This window comes from Bos indicus, chromosome 4 (assembly GCF_029378745.1).
Source record: "Bos indicus isolate NIAB-ARS_2022 breed Sahiwal x Tharparkar chromosome 4, NIAB-ARS_B.indTharparkar_mat_pri_1.0, whole genome shotgun sequence".
Taxonomy (NCBI): Eukaryota; Metazoa; Chordata; class Mammalia; order Artiodactyla; family Bovidae; genus Bos; species Bos indicus.
In genome coordinates, this window is record NC_091763.1 from 30,668,156 (window position 1) to 30,688,998 (window position 20,843).

Consider the following 20,843-nt stretch of genomic DNA (forward strand, 5'->3'; position numbering starts at 1 on the left):
AATAACCTTGCTTCCCTTGTTCCTTAGTTACTCTTCCTGGCTTATGTCCAAAGGTTTAGTTGACCCAATTTCCTAGATTCTCCAAGTAGACTTTGTAGTAAATCTGTCCCAACATGTAAGGAATCAAAAGTGGGCAGTGAGTAAACTTTCATGCCTGGGTTCTCTGAAGAGCTAACCTCTGCAGCGCCCACTACCACCTCCAGTTGTTTGTTGTCCAGCTGATTTTTAATGCCTTTTTAATGCACAGTGTGTATGTGCACAGCCGGTCAGCCGTGTGCGACTTTCTGCAACCCCATGGACTGTAGCCCATAGGCTCCTCTGTCCGCGACATTTCCCAGGCGAGAATACTGGAATGGGTTGCCATTTTCTCCACCAGGGGATCCTCCCAACCCAGGGGTCACACCTGTGTCTCCTGTGACTCTGGCATCGGCAGGTGGACTCTTTACTACTGTACCACCTGGAAAGCCCCAGCAGGCACTGTATAGTTTCTTTTATTTGCCAGAATTCTTCTAAGCCCTTCACAAAAATCTATGAATTTAATCTTCTAGTGGCACTATGATATAGGTACTATTTGTTAGTAGATCCAGCTTATATTTAAAAAATAGTCCAGAAAGTCCAGAGTCCAAAGAAAGTCCAAAGTCCAGAAAGGAGAAATAGCATGCCCAAGGTCATCCAGCTTGTAAGAAAGAGCTCTTACCCATTATGTTATGCTCCATAGTTTAAAATAATTTTTATTTCTAATTAGCATGTAATATGTGTATACTAGTGATATCTGTAAAATATTGTATGACATTTATAATAATGGAAGTAGTCCTATAATTCCATCCCTCTCAAATTCAGCATTAAAAGAATTTTCCTTCCTCTAAAACTTATTAATACATTTTATCATATAATTTTTTTACTATTTTCTTGAAAAGTTAATTTATTTTTATTGGATATGTAGATTGCTTCCAGCCACTTGTATTATAAGCAATATGTAGACCACAACTTTATACAAAAATCCTTTTTCCTTAACTTGGCTAATCAGCTTAATATAAGTTCCTGATATTGATTAAGGTGTATAATTTTTCATGACTCTTGAACAATATTTGATATATACAAATTATTTTAAAAGGTTTATGTTAATTGCATTGCTATTATTATGTGTAACAAGTTTTGCTATAATTCACCAGCTTTTAGCATTACCATTTTTTATAAATTTGCTGTTATGTGTGGGTATAGAATTATACCATGTTCTTTTAATTTTGTACTTTGCCCAGTTTGTGTGGTTACACATTTTGTGTGTCTTTTATAATCTCCTTACCTAGTTTTTATGTACTTTGTTTCTGTGAATCTATAGACTTCAGTGTGTTTATGAAACATTGGAACCCTTGAACCCTTAGCTTATTATCAGAAGTCATAAGCTGGCATTCTGTTGACTGTATTTGGCCAGTGGATCAATGCAGTGTTTTTATTTTGCATAGCATTTTGGAATTTTTATTTTAAAAAATGTTGCTAATGCTTAATTAGGTCTTGTTTAAATTCCAGCATTCTAGCTTCCACTGAAAAGTCAGGTTTCGCTACATTGGTTCTTCCATCCCCATTGACACAGTCAGCTGCTAGAGCTTCAGCTACCGCCTTTAGATGGGCCATGTGCTGTGCAGGTGACCTTGGTCTCCACCATCCACTGTTGTTCCTGATCTGCTTCACTCATTTTCCTTGTCTGCCTGATCTTTCTAGGCATTCCAGGCAGGGTCAGAAATCCTTTGTTACTTTAAAAGCAAATGTGTTTCTCTTTACTTGTTTTCTAACAGTGACTGTTAACCTAGTCATTTAGGCCAGACATATAAAAGGCATCATGTGACCACCTTGGATAATGGCACACTTTGGATAATGGCACAGTAATGGTGTCTTATTTTAGTGCCTTGCTTTTCTTCCATGGTTACCAAACTGTGCTTCCTGTTCGTTGTGAGTCATTACCACTCTAGGCCCCCCACTCTGTTCTACAGCTTACTTAGTGTCTCTCTTGGGGATATTCTCATTCACAAGATCCTAGATGACAAAGAGTTTAAGTCTTCAAGGTTGAGCTTGGAAAAGGGATGGTAGAATTAAGCAAGAGTCTATAAAGTCACATAAGATGGAAAAGCTGGGAGACAGGCATCAAACTAATACAACATTGTAAATCAACAATACTCCAATGTAAAATAAAAATTAAATTTAAAAAATGCTATCATTGATAAATTCATTAATTGATTGGCTTATTGATAAAATAAACTGGTTAGTCATTTTTTATTTTATAAGGCTTTGGACATGGGACCTGCTGCTGCGTCGCTTCAGTCATGTCCGACTCTGTGTGACCCCGTAGATGGCAGCCCGCCAGGCTCCCCCGTCCCTGGGATTCTCCAGGCAAGAACACTGGAGTGGGTTGCCATTTCCTTCTCCAGTGCATGAAAGTGAAAAGTGAAAGTGAAGTCGCTCAGTCATGTCCGACTCTTAGCGACCCCATGGACTGCAGCCCACCAGGCTCCTCCGTCCATGGGATTTGCCAGGCAAGAGAACTGGAGTGGGGTGCCATTGCCTTCTCTGATGGAATCCGTAACCCATACCAATGTGCAGACTCTTACAAAACTCAAATTACTGAGGGATTCCTGGGAGTTCTCATCCCTGTTCTGTGTGAAATTTAGCAACCTTTAGGGAGAGGTTAATTTTCCATCCAGCCTGAGTGAGAAATTAGTATAGACTGGGCATCTATAGCCAGAGTTGAAGGAACTTGTCAGTAGGCTTTTTAGACACCAAGTGAATGATATTCTTACTACTTTAAACATTTATGTCTCAGAGTCTATATTTCTGGTAAAACTGTAGCCACTGCATGTAAAACTGTAGCCACTGCATGTAAAACTGTAGCCATTTATAGGAGAAGGAGGATAATACATCTGCATTTGGAAATCATTCCTTCAATTGACTGTGTTGAACCTAATGGCTTTTATTACATTCTCTTTTGAGATCTGTTACAGCTTTATAAACAACTGTAGAATTAAAGGCATGCAATTTTACCTTTAATTTATATGAGGTGAAGATGCATCAGGATTAGAATTTATAGGTTCTTGAGGTCCCTAAACAGGGATATTGTGAAGATTCATAACAAATAGGGGAAAGGGAAGAACTGAATGATGGTACTATGAGAGCTGCTACATGAATCTGCTGGTTTCTCTTTAATTGTTCTCATCTTTGCATTTCAACTATTCAAAATCAGTTCAAGTTGCTATATCTCGGCTAGATTTTATGTCCTGTAATGAGCTCCCAGAAGAGAAGTTAGTTAACCTAAAAGAATTGCCGGTGGTATAATCACCTATGTCAGCTCTTCCTCACCTTTGCAAGTGACCCTGTGCTGCCAGGTAACATGACCATATTTTTAAAATACATGATCTCATAGGTTTCCCCTCCTGGCTTCTACATTTCTTTATATGAAAAAAAAAAATGTGCAGAGTATTTGCTGCCTCAAATAGCCATGCAAATTCTGATTACACAGTTGTTTTATCTTTGAAGCTTAGCAAAAATGCAGTCATGGTTGAATGTTTGATTCCAGTAATTACAGCATCTTCTGTAGATTTCTTTAATGTATACATGTATGTCATTAAAACCTAGTTACCTGAATTTCTAGAATTTGTGTCTTCTGTTTCACAGCATCGCTGGCCCAATTCTAGACATTGTTATTTGAAAATCCCTGGTGGCTCAGACGGTAAAGTGTCTGCCTGCAATGTGGTAGACCCAGGTTTGATCCTTGGGTTGGGAAGATCCCCTGGAGAAGGAAATGGCAACCCACTCTAGTATTCTTGCCTGGAAAATTACATAGACTGAGGAGACTGGTAGGCTACAGTCCATGGGATCGCAAAGAGTCGGACATGACTGAGCGATTTCACTTCGCTCACTGAAAAATAAAACATTTCATTGAAATGAATATTTTCAGGCAAACTATTAAACATATTTTCTTATCATTCTTTCTTTGATTTCTAGGCAATAGCTTACCTTTCACCTGAAGATCTCTTGAAAGGGGAAATTGAAGACTGTCTGGAAAAGGTTCAAGTGACCATTAACATCTTAAAGACTTTCAAAAATTGTTTCTTCAACTATAGAAGAGGATTGGCAAGCTATTTTGTGGGAAATAAGGAACTGAAACCATGGGATTTCCAGTCTAATCTGGTGTTTCATAGATTTGACAAATTTCTTGATCGTTTCATGAAAATAGAGGTAATTACTTATTGGCTTCTAATTGATTTATATTATAGGTTAGTTAATTCAAAAGCCCTATATCTTTTAATCTGCTTCAGGGAACATTATTTATTATATTTGAGTAGGAGGTGAGAAGTTTGCTTCCTTGGTGATTTTCATGAGGAGCTTACAAGGCCAGTACTGTCAAGATACAGTGAAAGTTTTAGTTACAGAGCTTTGTTTACATCCAAAGCTTTGGTTTCTTTTTTCAAAACTTCATTAATCTTTATGTATCAGTGACCTTTGTGATACTTGTGATCAAACCAGTCAATCCTAAAGGAAATAAGTCAATATTCATTGGAAGGACTGATGCTGAAGATGAAACTCCAATACTTTGGCCACCTGATGCAAAGAATTGACTCACTGGAAAAGCCCCTGATGCTGGGAAAGTTTCAAAGCAGGAAGAGAAGGGGATGACAGGGAATGAGATGGTTGGATGGCATAACTGACTCAATGGATATGAGTTTGAGCAAACTCTGTGAGTTGGTGATGGACAGGGAAGCCTGGCATGCTGCAGTCCATCGGTCACAGAGTTGGACACAACTGAGCGACTGATCTGAATTGAATTGACCCTTGCCCTACAACATACTAAATTCCTAGAAGACAGTTGTAAATTGGGAAGCTATAAAATAATCCCTTTTTCCCTTTTACGTGTTTGATGTTTTTATTGGGATTCCATACCTGAAAACCTATTTGATCATCTAAATATTATGGTAACTTTTAGTATATAAATATATATGCTGTACTATTAAAATATTAAAGCTATCCATGAAAATAGGTGAAAAGAATGTGAAAACATGTGCTCTGTATAAATGTTTTAAATGCCAAAAAGTCAAACATTGAATGAATTGCTGTGTGCCAAGTCACTTCGGTTGTGTCCTACTCTTTTTGACCCTATGGACTGTAGGGTCCATAGGCTGCTCTGTCCATGGATTCTCCAGGCAAGAATGTTGGAGTAGGTTGCCATGCCATTCTCCAGAGGATCTTCTGGACCCAGGGATCGAACCAGGGTGACTTAGTCTTCTGCATTGGCAGGAGGCTTCTTTAGCACCACCTGGAAGCCATGAATGAATGCATACATGTAAACACATTTAAACACCAGTTTCTATGGAGCCAGCTGGCTGCGATTTTTTTTTTTTTTCTTTTCAGGTTTTGAACTGCCTTATTTTCTTTATGAAACTCTTTCTAGCAAGTTTGGGCTTTTTTGTTGTTAGATTTGTCAAATTTCATTCAAAATCAGAGTTTTATGTTTTGAAAATTCTCATCATTTAAGCAGCCCAAATGCCTTTTAATTTTTGGCTGTACCATGCAGTGTGTGTGATCTTAGTTCCCTGACCAGGGATTGAACCCATGCCCCCTGCACTGGGTGCAGAGTCTTAACCCCCGAACCACCAGAGAAGTCCTTCTGAATGACTCTTAAAGTCTGAGTGCCAAATGCATACCACTGGGCGACTTGCATCACGATTTCTGAACAGCCCATTCACCATAGCGTTGGTGGATCATGCCTGGGCATCTGACTTAGGATCAGAAGGATGTGGAATGAGAGAGTTAAATGTTTAGCTGTGGTTAAGTTAGATGTCACCTATACTGCTCAATAATTTTCAGTCCATGTGAAAATGGGAGTATAATTTTAAAAGTAGGCAGTTGATTTAAGTCATAATAACATTTTCCGTCATGTAAATGTCTATTGACTCACCAATTTTGAATGCTGGAAAATTTCTTTCTTTAAATCTTTAAAATGTTCTTTTCCTACTCAAGAGGGTGGAAAGATCTTTACTGTGTTTTTTCAAAGGATATATTTGTCACCATATTGGAATTTGAAAAGCTGGAAAGACTTGAATTTGGCGGTACCAAGGGAGCAATTTTAAATGGACAGATCTATGAGATGAGTGAAGAATTTATGAAACACTGGAAGACTTTTAAACAGCGCACGTATGACCCATCTGATTACAATAACATGGTAATGTTGTAGCTTTGTGTTTTCATTTCATAGATCTTACTTTAAAGCTGGGAAGGACAGTAGGTCACAGTGATAATAGGTTCTCTCCAGTCCAGCCTCTCTCGGATGAAAGAGGTGAAATGGCTTGCCTGGATTCTCTCATCTATTTCATGATAGAGCAGGGACTAGACTTAGGCCTTTGCATTTTCAGTTGGGAATATTTTAAACTATTTCTGATAAGGTAACAGTGGACCTCCATCTGGACTTGTTTCTTGTTGGTGTGTATTGAAAACTTACCATATTAACTCATCTTGATCTGATTATCTGGGGTCTGTGTAACTTGCATGTTTTATTTTCGTCTTTTCTTGAACCATTAAGTGTATTTTTCATCTACTTGAATATTTAGTTTCACCTCATTTGTTGCATATATTATTAACATTATATAGTCTCCTTTTTGTTGTTCTTAGGAGATAATTGTTAATTTCATATTACTAATCTCAGGGAAAAGAGGGAAGCTTTTCAGGTTTACACTGCTTCTGTTTTCTGTTACTGCCCCAGGTTTGGGGCCGGGAGTTTACACTGTTTCATTATATAGTCTCCTTTTTGTTGTTCTTAGGATATAATTGTTAATTTCATATTACTAATCTCAGGGAAAAGAGGGAAGCTTTTCAGGTTTAAACTGCTTCTGTTTTCTGTTACTGCCCCAGGTTAGGGGCCGGGAGTTTCCTGTGAATGCCCCTGCAGCTCTGGGATAAAAATAGCTTCATTTTAGTGTTTTGCCATGATAGTGAAGCCCAGGTATCAAAAACAAAAAATAATAATTAGCTCTCATCCTCATTGTTTTTTGTGGAATGTGAATTTATTCACTATTATGTTTATATTTGGTCAAATAATTGACTCTTTGAAATATACAAGTACAGTGTGTTAGCTTTGTAAGGACATGGTCTGCAAGTGAATCCCTCTGAACTGTTGACAGCTTTTGGGAAGTGGAGTTAATAATAAGAATGATATAGCCATTGTGTGTCCTGCTAATTTGTGGAAAAGTAAGAGAAATCCAGATCTGTGGTGATGAATAGCCTGAGCTCTTCCCCAGAGCCTGGTAAGATGCCTGGCACGTGGCAGGCACTCAGGGAATATGGACAGAATGGGACTTTTGGGGGGACTTGGTTTAGCTCTTCTGAGCAACTGAACAGTGGAGTGTGAGACCCACATTGTGCAGACCCTCAGGTGCCTTCGAGTTGCAGGAGGGTCTTGATTTATTCACGATTACAAATCCTGGTAGGTTTTCAGCATGCCATTAATATATATACAAATACATATTATATATATATATATATTTCAGATATATATGTCTGGTATTTGTATTTAGTATTTTGAAGCCCCATTTATTTTGTAATTGAAAAGAACAAGGCTTACCTCTGATCTCCAAAGGTTGGAGACATCTATAGCCTTCCCTTGAAGTTCTCTTTCAACCTCCGGTCTGATTATCTTGACTTTGGTTATTCCATGAAATCAAAATGTGAATTAACTATAAATTCAGTTAATTGGTGTGCTTATATCAAAGATGACCTTTCTTTTTGTTTAATGTGTCTTGGTTATCAGTGTTGCCTCAGAATATTGCAGTGCTTATTTCTTTTTGGCTTGACTAAGCTGTTCATTTGTTGAACAGCTGAGTTCATTGTGTTCTGGTTTTGATGATGAAGTGAAGTCGCTCAGTCGTGTCCGACTCTTTGCCCGACCCCATGGACTGCAGCCCACCAGGCTCCTCTGTCCATGGAATTTTCCAGGCAAGAGTACTGGAATGGGTTGCTATTTCCTTCTCCAGGAGATCTTCCCGACCCAGGGTCAAACCTGGGTCTCCTGCATTGTATGCAGACGCTCTACTGTTTGAGCCACCAGGGAAGTCAGTGAAATTTGATGATGAAATCAGTTGGTAGTTTTTAGGAGACAATACTGTAGCCAACAAACTGCCTCCAAACTCACGTATTCATAGTGGTGTATTCCTTGACACGTGCCCAGCCCATGCCCTTCCTCTCCCGCTGCGCACACCGCTCTGTGTTCCCTGATGCCCATCGAGCAGTGCAGATGTAGCAGTCTTGTGCGTCATGTCAGCCTTCCTGCCCTTTGGTGTAGAAATGGCTTACATATGTTCCAGTAAATTAAAGAAACAGTGACTGCTAGTTTGTTTTTAGAAATGCTGTTACTGATTTCTCTCTCTTCATTAATCTCAAGCCTATCAGACAGGCTTTGAGCCTTTATTTATCAGAAGTTCTGCCACTGTGGTCTGTTGACAGAAGAGGGGGGCCTCAGGTGTGTCCATTAATGTGTCCTTCAGTTTCTGAATTGTTAATACTGAATTTAAAGGTCACTTTAGGTATTTGCTTTGATTTCTTCCTGTGGGACTATTTGAGATCTAGGCAATTATGGGGAGAGACTTGCTTTCTTAATTAATTAATTGAAACATGGAATATTGTAGATGTTTAAGGTATGCTGCCAAGTCGCTTCAGTCGTGTCCGACTCTGTGCGACCCCATGGACTGCAGCCTACCAGGCTTCTCCGTCCATGGGAGAACACTGGAGTGGTTGCCATTTCCTTCTCCAATGCATGAAAGTGGAAAGTGAAAGTGAAGTCGCTCAGTCGTGTCTGACTCTTAGCAACCCCATGGACTGCAGCCTACCAGGCTCCTCCATCCATGGGATTTTCCAGGCAAGAGTACTGGAGTGGGGTGCCATTGCCTTCTCCCGTTTAAGGTATATAACATGCTAATTTGAAGCATTTATGTATTTTAAAAGCCATTGTAGTGATAATTAACACCCGTATCATGTTGCATAATTATCATTTCTTTTTAGTGGTGGAAATCATTAAGTTGTAGTCTCTTAGCAAGTTGGATGTTAGGGAGTATACACAGTGATACTGTATTAAATTGAACTTGACAAGAGGAATGCTTTCTGAACTGTTTGTGTTTAACTGATGGGCAGGTGACTTTAGGTTCAACGGTTAGGTTCAACCAACATTCTGAAGTGTGGCTTAATTAAATAAAATTCCCCAGATAGCTACGCAAGGATGGTGGATATTCTTGAAAGTAAGCCCTTGGCTCCACTAGAGTCAGTTATTCGGAGTTTGTTAATATTTACTGAACAAATGTTGGATGCCAGACATCGTGCCAAAGCTTTATACACATTCCTGCTTAATTCTTACTGTAACCCTGAGAGTAACCACAGGTAGTTTACAGAGGCAAGTAAACTACCGGAGATTACACAGTCCTCAGGGAGTGAAGCAAAAGTTCCAACTCGGAACTCTCAGCCTAGAGAGAGTTTTTGCTACGTTTTTGCTGTGCCATGTTCGCTCGTTAGTGTTTGTCTCCCTCCTTGCATCCTCATAGAAAAGAAGTCAGTAAGTTCATCTGGGGCAATGGGGGAACTCAGGCTGCAGACCTGTACCCTGAGGTGCAGGGACCCAAGATGCTGTGGCTATGTTCCTTTAGCTACTAGTTTGTAGTAGGAAGGTTGATCCAGATACCTAGCCCGTCATTACTCTAGGATCTAAAATTCACTTTGAAAGTAGTTATTAATCTATACTAGTTTGTGTTCCAGTTTCTACAATTAGTTCTCAGATCTGTTCTAGTCTTCTTAACTCTTTATTCTTTTGCTATTACAGTATATAGTATTTAAAAATTTTAGTTACATAAATTTGTCCTTAGTCATCTACGGGATTTTCATGTCTTGCCTGCTGGTACACTCAGCCATAATAGGAGCTCCTCACAATGACAAATTTCTTATTATACTAAGAACCAGGAAGATCTCAACTGAGCAAAAAGAGACAACTAATAGATGGCAGCATCAAGCTAAGACATGTTAGAATTATCTGACAGGGTTTTATAGAGCCATACTAAAAATGCTTCAGTAAGCAATTATCAACGTAATGAAACAAATAAAAAATAACCTCAGTGAAGAAATAGAAATTTTCACCAAAGAAATAGAAGATATAAAAAAAATTGGAATTTTAGAACCAAAAAAAAAAATAATTCAAAGAATACTGGACATTAATCCCTTATCCCGTGTATGATTTGAAAATGCTTTCTTCCATTCCATGGGTTATTGGATACTAATACCCATGAAACTGTCCTTTCATGCACAAAAGTTTTTAATTTTGATCAAGTCAAATATTTTCTTTTGTTGTCTGTGCTTTCGGTGTCATATCTAAGAAGTGATTACCAAATCCTATGTTCTAAAGATTTTGTCCAATATTTTCTCCTCAGAGGTTTATACTTTTAGCTCTTATATTTAGGTATTTGGTAAATACTGAGTTATTTTTTGTATATCTTGTAAGGTATATGAACAAAACTATATGACCAGCTTTGTTGTTCATAACTAATGTATAGAAGTACAACTGATTTTTGCATGCTGATTTTGCACCCTGCATCTTTGCTGCGTTTTTTATCTTTGGTGCAGAATCTTCAGAGTTTTCTGTATGTCAAATCATGTCATCTATTAACAGAGACAATTTTACCTATCTCTTTCCAGTTTGATTACTTCTTATTTCTTTTTCTCACCTAATTGCTCTAGCTAGTGCTTCCCATGCTTTGTTGAATAGAAGTGGTGGGAGTGAAACATCCTTGTCACGCTTGTCATCCTATCGGGACTGCTTTGCCTTTCACCATCGAGTGTGGTATGAACTGAGGGATCTTCATAGATGGCCTTGATCATGTTGATGACCTGTAGCATTTCTAGTTTGAGCGTTTTTATCATTAAAGGGTGCTGAATTTTGTCATTTTTTTCTGCATCAATTGAGATGATCACGGGGTCTTTTTCCTTCATTCCGTTAATATGGTCTGTTATTGATTTCATTTGCCATCTTTGCATTCTGCAGATAAATCCACTGGGTCATGGTGTGTGGTTCTTTTGACATGTTGCTGGATACTATTTGCTAGCTTTTGTTGAGAGTGTTTATATCAGTATCTATAAGGGATCCCTGTCTGTAATATTCGTGTCATGTCTTTATTTGGCTTTGGTATCAGGGCAGTATATGCTTTATAAGATGAGTTAGGAAGTGTTCCCTCTTCACTTTTTCCGAAGAGGATTTTTGAGGAGGATTGGTGTCAATACTTCTTTAAGTGTTTGGTGGTGGTTACCAGAAAGCTATCTGGTCCTAGGCATTTTTTGTTATTTTTGGAAGTTTTTTGATGACTAGTCTCTGTACTAGTTATAGGCCTATTTAGTTTTTCTGTTACTTCATTATTCAGTCATGGTAGGTTGTATATTTCTTTATTTGTCCATTTCATCTGTTATATAATTTGTTATACTGCTGCTGCTGCTAAGTCGCTTCAGTCGTGTCCGACTCTGTGCGACCCCACAGACGGCGGCCCACCAGGCTCCCCCATCCCTGGGCTTCTCCAGGCCAGAACACTGGAGTGGGTTGCCATTTCCTTCTCCAATGCATGAAAGTGAAAAATGAAAGTGAAGTCGCTCAGTCGTGTCTGACTCTTCGAGACCCCATGGACTACAGCCTACCAGGCTCCTCCGTCCATGGCATTTTCCAGGCAAGAGTACTGGAGTGGGGTGCCATTGCCTTCTCCAAATTTGTTATACAATTGTTCATAAAACATTTTTATGATTCTTTTTACTTCTGTAAAATTGGTAGTAATTACTCAGGTTTCATTTTAGTAATTTTGTTTCCCTCTTTTTTCTTTAGTCAGTCTGTCTAAATGTCAATTTCATTTTTTCCCAAAGAATGAAATTTTTGGTTTTGTTGCTTTTTCTGTTTTTCTGTTATTGACTTCATTTATCTCCACTTTGATCTTGATATTTTTCCCTTTCCTCTGCTAGCTTTGGTATTAGTAACGTGTAAAGTTAGGTTATTCAGTTAAGATCCCCCTTTTTTAATGTATATGTTTATAGTGATAATTTTTCCCTTAATACTGTTTCTGATGTATTCCTTAAGTTTGACTTTGTTGGGCCTTTTTTTTTTTTTCCCCCATTTATGTCAAGGTGTTCTTAATTTCCCAGGTGATTTCTTGTTTGACTCACTGCTTGTGGGAGGAATGAACTCATACAGAGTATGTTCTTAGATGACAATGGAATCAAACTAGAAATCAGTAATAGAAACATGACAGGGAAAGCTCTAAACACTTAAAAGCCAAAGATCACATTTCTAAGTATTCTGTGAATCGAAGTAGTAGTCTCAAGGGAAATAAAACAGAGGACTGAATGAAAATGAATGAAATGAAAATACAGTATTTCAGAATTTGTAGGAACAGCTTAAAGCAGTTATGAGGGAAATTTATAGCACTAACTGCATACATTAAAAAAGAGGAAAATATCAAATCAGTAATGTTTCTACCCTAAGAACCTAGAAAAAAATGAGAGCAAATAGACACAAATCAGAAAGAAGGGAAAAATCAGAAGGGAAGAGCAGAAATCAATGATGTTGAAAACGAATAATAAAGTCAGTGAAGCTAAGAGTTAGTTCTTTGAAAAGACAAAACTCTAGAAAGACTACAAAGAAAAAAAAATTACCAATGTCAGGAGTGAAAAACAGCTACCATTACATGTTCTGCAGATATCAAAAGAATAATGGGTAATACCAAAAAACAAACAAAAGAATAACCTCTATACATAAATTTGATAACTTTGATTAAATAAAACAATTCCTCAAAAAATTCAAATTACCACAACTCACCCAATATGAAATATTGAAAATTGAGATATAATCGACATGTTACATTATATTAGTTTTAGGTGTACAACATAATTTGTTACGTGTATATGTTGTGAAATGATTATCACAGTAAGTTTACTTAACATCTGTCATCACAGATACTTAAAAAATTTTTTTTTTCTTGTGAGGGTGAGAAAAATTGGATTTGTATTTAAAAACTTCCCCCAAAGAAAATATTGATGCCTGGGGTGTTTCACTGGAGAATTCTACCAAATATTGAAGAATTACAGGCACCCCTCATTTTTCCGTTTGCGCTTGCCAGATCCTGTGGGGTTTTTGTTTTTCTTTTTCTTTTTCTTTTTTTTTAGTTTTATTTTATTTTTAAACTTTACAATATTGTATTAGTTTTGCCAAATATTGAAATGAATCCGCCACAGGTGTACCCTCGTTCCCCATCGTGAACCCTCCTCCCACCTCCCTCCCCTACCCTCCCTCTGGGTCGTCCCAGTGCACCAGCCCCAAGCATCCAGTACCGTGCATCGAACCTGGACTGGCGACTCGTTTCATACATGATATTATACATGTTTCAATGCTATTCTCCCAAATCTCCCCACCCTCTCCCTCTCCCACAGAGTCCATAAGACTGATCTATACATCGGTGTCTCTTTTGCTGTCTCATACACAGGGTTATTGTTACCATCTTTCTAAATTCCATATATATGCGTTAGTATACTGTATTGGTGTTTTTCTTTCTGGCTTACTTCACTCTGTATAATAGGTTCCAGTTTCATCCATCTCATTAGAACTGATTCAAATGTATTCTTTTTAATGTCTGAGTAATACTCCATTGTGTATATGTACCACAGCTTTCTTATCCATTCATCTGTTTTTGTTTCTTTACAGATTGAAGGTTCGTTGCAACCCTGTACTGATCAGTATCATTTTTGCAGTAACACCTGCTTGCTTTGTGTTGGTCACATTTTAGAAAATTTCACAATATCTCAAACTTCTTTGTTATTACTATATTTGTTATGGTCATCTGTGATCTTTGACATTGTTACTATGACTCATTAAGGCTCAGATGATGGTCAGTATTTTTTAGTGATAAAGTGTATATAGTGTGTGTATATATATATGTATATATATTTCAGATTCTTTTCCCATTTAGATTATTACAGAATATTGAGTAGAGTTTCCTCTGCTATACAGTAGGTCCCTATTATCTATTTTGTATATAGTCATGTGTATATGTCAATCCTAGTCTCTTAATTTATCACTTCCTGTCATGTTTCCCCTTTGGTAACCACAAGTTTGATTTTGAGATCTCTGAGTCTGTTTTTGAGTTGTAAATAAGTTCATTTGTATCTCTTTTTTTTGGCTGTGCTGCACATGCGGGCTTTCCTGGTAGATCAGCTGGTAAAGAATCCACCTGCAATGCAGGAGACCCCGGTTCAATTCCTGGGTTGGGAAGATCCCCTGGAGGAGAGATAGGCCACCTACTCCAGTGTTCTTGGGCTTCCTTGGTGGCTCAGTCAGTAAAGAATCTGCCTGCAATGCGGGAGATTTGGGTTCGATCCCCCTGGGTGGGAAGATCCCTTGAAGGAAGGCATGGCAATCCACTCCGGTATTCTTGCTTGGAGAATCCCCAAGGACAGAGGAGCCTGGTGGGCTACAGTCCATGGGGTTGCAAAGAGTTGAACACCACTGAGCGACTAAGCACATACACAGTATGCCGGATCTTGGTTCCCTAAGATGCTAAGTTGCTAAGTCACTTCAGTCGTGTCCGACTCTGTGCGACCCCATAGACGGCAGCCCACCAGGCTCCCCCGTCCCTGGGATTCTCTAGGCAAGAACACTGGAGTGGGTTGCCATTTCCTTCTCCAATGCATGAAAGTGAAAAGTGAAAGTGAAGTCACTCAGTTGTGTCCGACTCTTCGAGACCCCATGGACTGCAGCCCACCAGGCTCCTCCGCCCATGGGATTTTCCAGGCAAGAGTACTGGAGTGGGGTGCCATTGCCTTCTCCGCTTAGTTCCCTGACCAGGGATCAAACTTGTGTCTCCTGCAGTGGAAACATGGAGTCCTAACCACTGGACTGCTAGGGAATTCCCCATTTGTATCATTTCTAAAATTAGATTCCACTTACAAGTGATAGAATATGACTTCTGTGTTTCTCCGTCTGACTTCACTTAGTATGGTGATATCCAGGTCCATCCATGTTGCTGTAAATGGCGTTACTTCATTGTTTATGGCTGAGTGATATTCCATTGTATGTATATGTACCACATCTCTCTTATCCATTCCTCTGTCAATGGACATTTAGGAGAATCCCAGGGACGGGGGAGCCTGGTGGGCTGCCGTCTGTGAGGTCGCACAGAGTTGGACACGACTGAAGCAACTTAGCAGCAGCAGCAGCAGCATGTCTTGTCTATTATAGTGCTGCATGTATAGGTGTGCATGTATCTTTTCAAATTATGATTTTCTCCAAGTATACACCCAGGAGTGGGAGTGCTGGATCATACTGTGGTTTTAGTTTTAGTTTTTTAAGGATTCTCCATACAGTTCTCCATAATGGTTGTACAAATTTATATACCTACAGTATAAGAGGGTGCCCTTTTCTTCACACCCTTTCCAACATTTATTGTAGATTTTTTGATGATGGACATTCTGACAGGTGTGAGGTGATACCTCATTGCAGTTTTGATTTGCAGTTCTCTGATAATTAGTGATATTGAGCATCTTTTCATGTGCTTTTTGACCATCTGTCTGCCTTCTTTGAAGAAATGTCTGTTTAGATCTTCTGCCCATTTTTTATTGGATTGTTTGGGGGTGTTCTTGATATTGAGCTACATGAACTATTTGTATATTTGGGAGATTAATACCTTGTTGGTCACTTGCAAATATTTTCTCCTATTCTTTGGGTTGTCTTTTCATTTTGTTTATGGTTTCCTCTGCTGTGCAGAAGTTTTTAAGTTTAATTAGGTCCCATGTATTTATTTTTGTTTTTATTTTCATGATTCTCCGAGGTAGATCCAACAAGATAGAGATATAGATTTATGTCAGAGAATGTTCTCCCTATATTTTCCACTAGGAATTTTATAGTTTCTGGCTTTACATTTAGGTCTTTAATCCATTTTGAGTTTATTCTTCTGTGTGGTGTTAGGGAGTGTTCTGATTGCATTCTTTTACATGTAGCTGTCCAGTTTTCCCAGCACCACATGTTAAAAAGACTGTCTTTTCTCCATGGTATGTTCTTGCCCCCTTTGTAATAGTTTAGCAATTTAAAAACTTTGATGCATTAGGTTTTTGACCATATTCAACATCCATTCATGATGGGGAAAAAAATTCTCAGAAATAGGAATAGCGGGACCTTCCTCAAATTGATAAAGAATAACTACCAAAAGCCTCAAGGACATTATACATAATGGAAAGGACCTCCTTATATCCCAAACACAAAGCGTATATTTGGCTGCCTACTCAACATCTCCACTTGTATATTTAATAGACATCACCAGCATGCTTTACCTCTCCCCAAGCCTATTCTTCCTTGTATTCTTCAACTCAAAAATACTCCATATAGTATACTGCTTAGTGGAAAATATAGGAGCCATCCATGATCTTACTCTTTTCTCATGATAAGTAAGCATCAGGTTCTGTCATATAAACCCTGAGAATATATCACCCTGAAAATATATACAGATCTCATCTCTGAGCCAGGTTATTGCCTTTGCTCCTAAACTTCTCCTTCAGGCCCTGTATTGGCTCCATCACATCTGTTCTTCACACAGCAACTTGATTGCCTATTAAGAGCTAAATTAGACCATGATATTTCTCTACCTAAAACGTCAGAATTTCTCATGTTACTAATAAGGGCAATTTAGGAGTTTTTAGAATATAGAAAAAATGGTTTTGAGTAGCACCAGTATATTGTTTATTCTCTAATAAGATTGAGAAACAGCTATGCGCTGGGAATGTTAAATATTGGTACTGTCCCTGTGAGAAGAAACCTGGGTACATTACTCATAGATTAAAACCCAGTGGGAGAATCCAGGTAGTCAGTTACACAGAGTGCTCAGTGCCAGGGTATGAAAAGTGCTGTGTGCCATGGGAGTATTTGTGAAGGGCCCCTTTCCAGGGGAGGTGAAAGGGAAACTGAGACAATGCCTGAAAGAGAAGTAGAACTGGAAAAATAAATAGAAATGAAGCAGGTGAGGAGTAGGTGAAAAGAAAGTGATTAGAGAAAATTGTGTTATACACAGAGCACCAGTGTGACAAGGCAGGCCTGGCTAGATCCGAGAGTGTGAAGAGGGAGAGACGCTGGAATAGTCAGGAGGAGTAAGCAGGGTTCACATCACAAAGGACCTTGTAGATGAGGCCAGGACTGTGAGACTTCACCCTAAAAGTTAAGGATTCCGTACTGAGACATGGAGAATTACTAGTACGAGAGTGACATATGATTTCTATTTTAGAAAGCTTGTTTAGATTGCAGTTTAGAGAATGATGGGAGAGGTGAGATTAAAGGTAAAGAGAGCTGTTTAAATATGATAAACAGAAGTCTAGCCAAGTGGTAATGGTGATTGAGATGAGGGTGATGCCTGGACGATGGAGAATACATAGGAGAAAAGACAGATAACACTTTGAGCAAGAGAGGAAGAAGTCAAAGAGATTGCCAGAGTTTTTGTTAGGGTTTATAGAATGAGGAGTGTCTTTATAGAGAGGATGAGTTCCCATTTGGCAACCCCATGGACTATAGCCCACCAGGCTCCTCTAGTATTTTCTAGGCAAGAATGTTGGAGTGGGTTGCCATTTCCTACTCCAGGGGATCTGTCCAATCCAGGGGTCGAATCCTGGTCTCCTTCATTGCAGACAGATTCTTTGCCATCTGAGCCACCAGGGAAGCCTTTGTATATAATAAATTTGAGTTATCTGGGGGATTTCCTGAGGGAGATGTCCCCTCAGCAATTCTGAATTCAGGCTGAGCTGACAGGAGAGGTTAGGAGAGAGATCTGTTATGGGAAATAAGTATTTGTTCCTTCCCTAATGGCTGGATGGCATCACTGACTTGATGGACGTGAGTTTGAGCAAGCTCTGGGAGTTGGTGATGGACAGGGAATCCTGGCCTGCTGCAGTCCCTGGGGTTGCAAAGAGTCAGACACAACTGAGCAACTGAACTGAACTGAGATGTTGATTATTTGTTAATTGTTCAAATAATGTTTGAGGATCTTAAGTTGTATGTTCCTTGTTGCCACACTGAGATGAGGGGCAAGGTAGGCTTGTTACAACTTGTTGGGCATTTGTGTCTACTTTTAAAGGTCAGTGATCCTTGAATGAAGAGACTGTTTGTCCTTCATTCAAAAGTAGAGACTTCCTCTTGATGCTAAATAAGACATTGCTGTGTATGATGCACAGTGCTCTAGAACTGTGCTGTTACACTATTTTCTAGTGTGTATTAAATTTAGCATAAGGTGCATTCCTTCATAGAAACATCCAAAATCATGGTTGGAGTGTGGGCTCTGGAGCCAGGTTCAGATCAGATCAGATCAGTCGCTCAGTCGTGTCCAGCTCTTTGCGACCCCATGAATCGCAGCACGCCAGGCCTCCCTGTCCATCACCAACTCCCGGAGTTCACTGAGACGTCCATCGAGTCAGTGATGCCATCCAGCCATCTCATCCTCTGTCGTCCCCTTCTCCTCTTGCTCCCAATCCCTCCCAGCATCAGAGTCTTTTCCAATGAAGCCAGGTTACCTGGTTTTAAATTCTGGCCCTGCTGTCAACTAGTGGTATGACTGTGGACATAAACTTCTCAGAGTTTATTTTGTTGCCCATAAAATGGGAAAAATATTACCTACATTATATATTGTTAGAATTGAGCTAATAATGTAAAACATTTAAAATAGAACTGAATAAATGTTAGCCGTCGTTATTGTTATTATTCCTGTTAGTATTATTAATAGAAAAGGCTCAGGCTATGGAGGTAACAAAGGGACCCATTAAGTGTGTGGTGCACACTCCTGGGGTGGCTTGACTGGGAAGCCCAAAGTGGTTGTGAATTTCTGGGGCCTCACTGAAGACTGAGTTGGAATGCTATGCAGATGATGGTTATTTTGTCTTTGTTTCACTCTTTGTAATTATGAGAGTGGGTGTTTATGTATTAAGAGGAAACTGGGGGTTGTTAACCGCATGTTAGTAAGAAACTGGGGAAATGGAAAGAGTGTTACGTTATGTCTGTATCTCCAGTGATGTTTTCTTACAGACAGACCTGTGGATTTTAGTTCTCACTTGAAGAAATACTGTTTCCTGGCAGGTTTTCTGCTCCATAAAAAAACAAAATAAAAACTTAATTTTTAAACTCTAGATGTACTAAATTTATAATGAGGCAAGATTATTTTTTTTCCTTTTTCTTTTCTGTAAAGCTTTGCTTTTTAAATTTATAATCAAAATAGCGTGGAGAAGGGTGGATCAGTAGGCCAAAGTTCTGATGTTGGGGTCTGAGCCAGTGGAAGGCATTGTGGAAACGTGAGCTGATGGTGCTAGATGTTCACTGCTCTATAAATAAGGCTGTCACTGAGCACTTAGTCAGATACAGCTGTTTCTTTCCTAGAATCCTACTATGAAAAATCATTCAGAGAGAAAAAGAGAGAGGTGTCACGCTTTTGTGATTGATATTTTCATTGTTGGATTCTTTCCTGAGAACTAATATTTTATTTTGAATTTTATAGGAGTTTGAAAGTGATTATGTTGTATTTAAGTCCAAAACTCTGGATTTTGACAGAAGGCTTGGGACAGTTCTTTGTGAAGCTTTCTTCAACTGCAATGGTCTAGAAGCTGCGTTTAAGGTTAGTTCTAAAGAAGTTATTAAAAAAAAAAGTTTTAGCAATGAATAATGTAAAACTATTAGATGAAAAGAGGGAATACATTCTTTTCTGATTCAGGTGAACTATTAACTAGTCACATTCTTTTCATATTCAGCTCACTGAATTATAAACTTTGAATATCACACTAATGAATAATGACATTGACCTTGGACAAGGTCAGTTTTAGGACATCTGACTGTTGATCTTTGCTTCAATTCATTGTTCTTTCATTACCTTTAGAGCAAGTTTGGGAAGACCTGTGAAGTACTGATTCAGAATTAAGCCACAGTGAAAAGTGAAAAATACCAGTTAATTCAAAAATTTCTTTTCTTTACCATTGTTTATATAGGTTGGGTTCACCTGCCCACTTTATTGATCTGACTGAAATAAATAACAGTTTCAATTCTGTTCAGTCTCTCAGTCGTGTCCAACTCTTTGCGACCCCATGAACCGCAGCACGCCAGGCCTCCCTGTCCATCACCAACTCCCGGAGTTCACTGAGACTCACGTCCATTGAGTCAGTGATGCCATCCAGCCATCTCATCCTCTGTCGTCCCTTTCTCCCCTGACCCTAATCTCTCCCAGCATCAGACTCTTTTCCAATGAGTCAACTCTTCACATGAGGTGGCCAAAGTACTGGAGTTTCAGGTTCAGCATCATTCCTTCCAAAGAAATCCTTCAGAATGGACTGGTTGGATTTTCTTGCAGTCCAAGGGACTCTCAAGAGTCTTCTCCAACACCACAGTTCAAAAGCATCAATTCTTCAGCGCTGAGCCTTCTTCACAGTCCAACTCTCACAGCCATACATGACTACAGGAAAAACCATAGCCTTGACTAGACGGATCTTTGTTTGCAAAGTAATGTCTCTGCTTTTGAATATGCTATCCAGGTTGGTCATGACTTTCCTTCCAAGGAGTAAGCATCTTTTAATTTCATGGCTGCAGTCACCATCTGCAGTGATTTTGGAGCCCCCCAAAATAAAGTCTGACACTGTTTCCACTGTTTCCCCATCTATTTGCCATGAAGTGATGGGACCAGATGCCATGATCTTCGTTTTCTGAATGTTGAGCTTTAAGCCAACTTTTTCACTCTCCTCTTTCGCTTTCATCAAGAGGCTTTTTAGTTCCTCTTCACTTTCTGCCATAA

At 39.0% G+C, this 20,843-nt stretch overlaps 1 protein-coding gene across 1 annotated transcript in view; it reads left to right on the forward strand.

Annotated features, from left to right (window-relative positions):
* DNAH11 (dynein axonemal heavy chain 11) overlaps positions 1-20,843 on the forward strand; it is a 368,614-nt gene that overhangs the window by 17,924 nt on the left and 329,847 nt on the right. The window contains exons 7-9 of the mRNA XM_070787580.1: positions 3,994-4,227; positions 6,041-6,208; positions 19,563-19,679. Coding sequence (XP_070643681.1) covers positions 3,994-4,227; positions 6,041-6,208; positions 19,563-19,679 — 519 coding nt within the window. The remainder of the gene's footprint in view (positions 1-3,993; positions 4,228-6,040; positions 6,209-19,562; positions 19,680-20,843) is intronic.